Genomic DNA, 1,278 nt, shown 5'->3' with positions numbered 1-1,278 from the left:
CGCGGCGAGGGAGGCGCAGCAAGCTGGCGGGCAGGGCAGGGCAGAGCAGGGCAGGCCACGCCACACCACACCACACCCTCCCCTACCACACCCCACCCCACCCCACCCCTACCACACCACACCACACCACACCCCTACCACACCACCACCACACCGCCACCGACTGGCCCCCCCACCAGACCGGAACACCACCACCACCACAACAGCAGCCCCACACGCCCCCCCAGGGCACAGCCGCCCAACCCACCCACCCAGCTCGAAGCGGGCCTCCTGTGTGTCCTGCACGTGGCCCATCCAGTACAGCACCGGGTTGGTGGGGGCGTCGGGAGACACTGCAGTAGGGCGGGCAGGGCAGAGCAGGGAAGGTGGGCAGGGCAGGCCAGGCAAGGTGGGGCAGGCGGGGCAGGCAGGGAGGGGGGCATGGGTGAATAGGGTGGCATGGAGACGTTTCAACAGGAGACCATTTCAAGCTCAAGAGGAGGCCATACGAGGCTCGACCCGCACTCGGCCAACACCAACAGCCGGCCGGGGTGTGCGGGAGGGGTGAAGGCCAGATGGTTGTGTGGCTGCAGCGGCCCGGCTGCCACCCACCGGTGAAGAAGTGCCACTGGCGGCGCGGCGGCTGCGGGGAGTCCTCCGCCGCAGCCGCGCCCCGCAGGCCGCTGCTGCCGCCGCCGCCGGCCGCCACCAGCTCGCTGCGTTGGGAGGCGGAGGCGAGGGAGGCGAGGCGTGCGGCGCTGCGCTCCTTGGACCGCTTGCGAGCGCGGATGCTGCGCACGCGGCTCAGCGCCGCGGCAAAGCGATCCTCGTCCTCGCACCGCTGCTGCTGCTGCTGCTGCTGGCTGCCAGCCCCGGCGGCGCGCTCCGAGCTGGAGCAGCTGGCGTCGCTGCCGCCGTCGCTGCTGCCGCAGGAGCTGCCGCCTGCGTCGCCTGCAGCGGCCGCACCCGCCGCCTGCTGCGGCGGCGGCGGCAGCTGCTGGGCGCGGCGCTGTTGGGCCCCCGGCCGCCCGTTGTGGTCTGGGGAGGAAAGCACGTCGGGGCTGTCAGCCTTGGACAGCGGGTCGAGCGGGCTGGGCTGGGCTGGGCTGGTGTGCGTGCTGTTGGAGCGGCTCCAGTCCTCAAGCGTGGCGGCGCTTTCCAGCGCCAGCCTGGCGCCCGCCACCTGGCGCCGCCGCCGCCCCGGCGGCAGCAGCGACGCCTGGGACAGGGCATCGAAGTCTGCCGCTGCCGAGGCCGTCACGGCCGCGACCACCGCGGTTGCCGCCAGGCTGCCTGCAG

General features: G+C 73.6%; 1 protein-coding gene across 1 annotated transcript in view; it reads right to left on the bottom strand.

Annotated features, from left to right (window-relative positions):
• The window catches only part of CHLNCDRAFT_58794 (hypothetical protein), a gene marked incomplete at both ends in the record, with an annotated part of 9,061 nt that overhangs the window by 4,250 nt on the left and 3,533 nt on the right, over positions 1 to 1,278 (bottom strand). The window contains 2 exons of the mRNA XM_005844625.1: positions 248 to 332; positions 592 to 1,272. Coding sequence (XP_005844687.1) covers positions 248 to 332; positions 592 to 1,272 — 766 coding nt within the window. The remainder of the gene's footprint in view (positions 1 to 247; positions 333 to 591; positions 1,273 to 1,278) is intronic.

The sequence above is a fragment of the Chlorella variabilis genome (genome assembly GCF_000147415.1).
Source record: "Chlorella variabilis unplaced genomic scaffold CHLNCscaffold_21, whole genome shotgun sequence".
In the NCBI taxonomy this organism is placed as follows: domain Eukaryota; kingdom Viridiplantae; phylum Chlorophyta; class Trebouxiophyceae; order Chlorellales; family Chlorellaceae; genus Chlorella; species Chlorella variabilis.
This window is presented reverse-complemented; position numbering and strand designations above follow the sequence as displayed.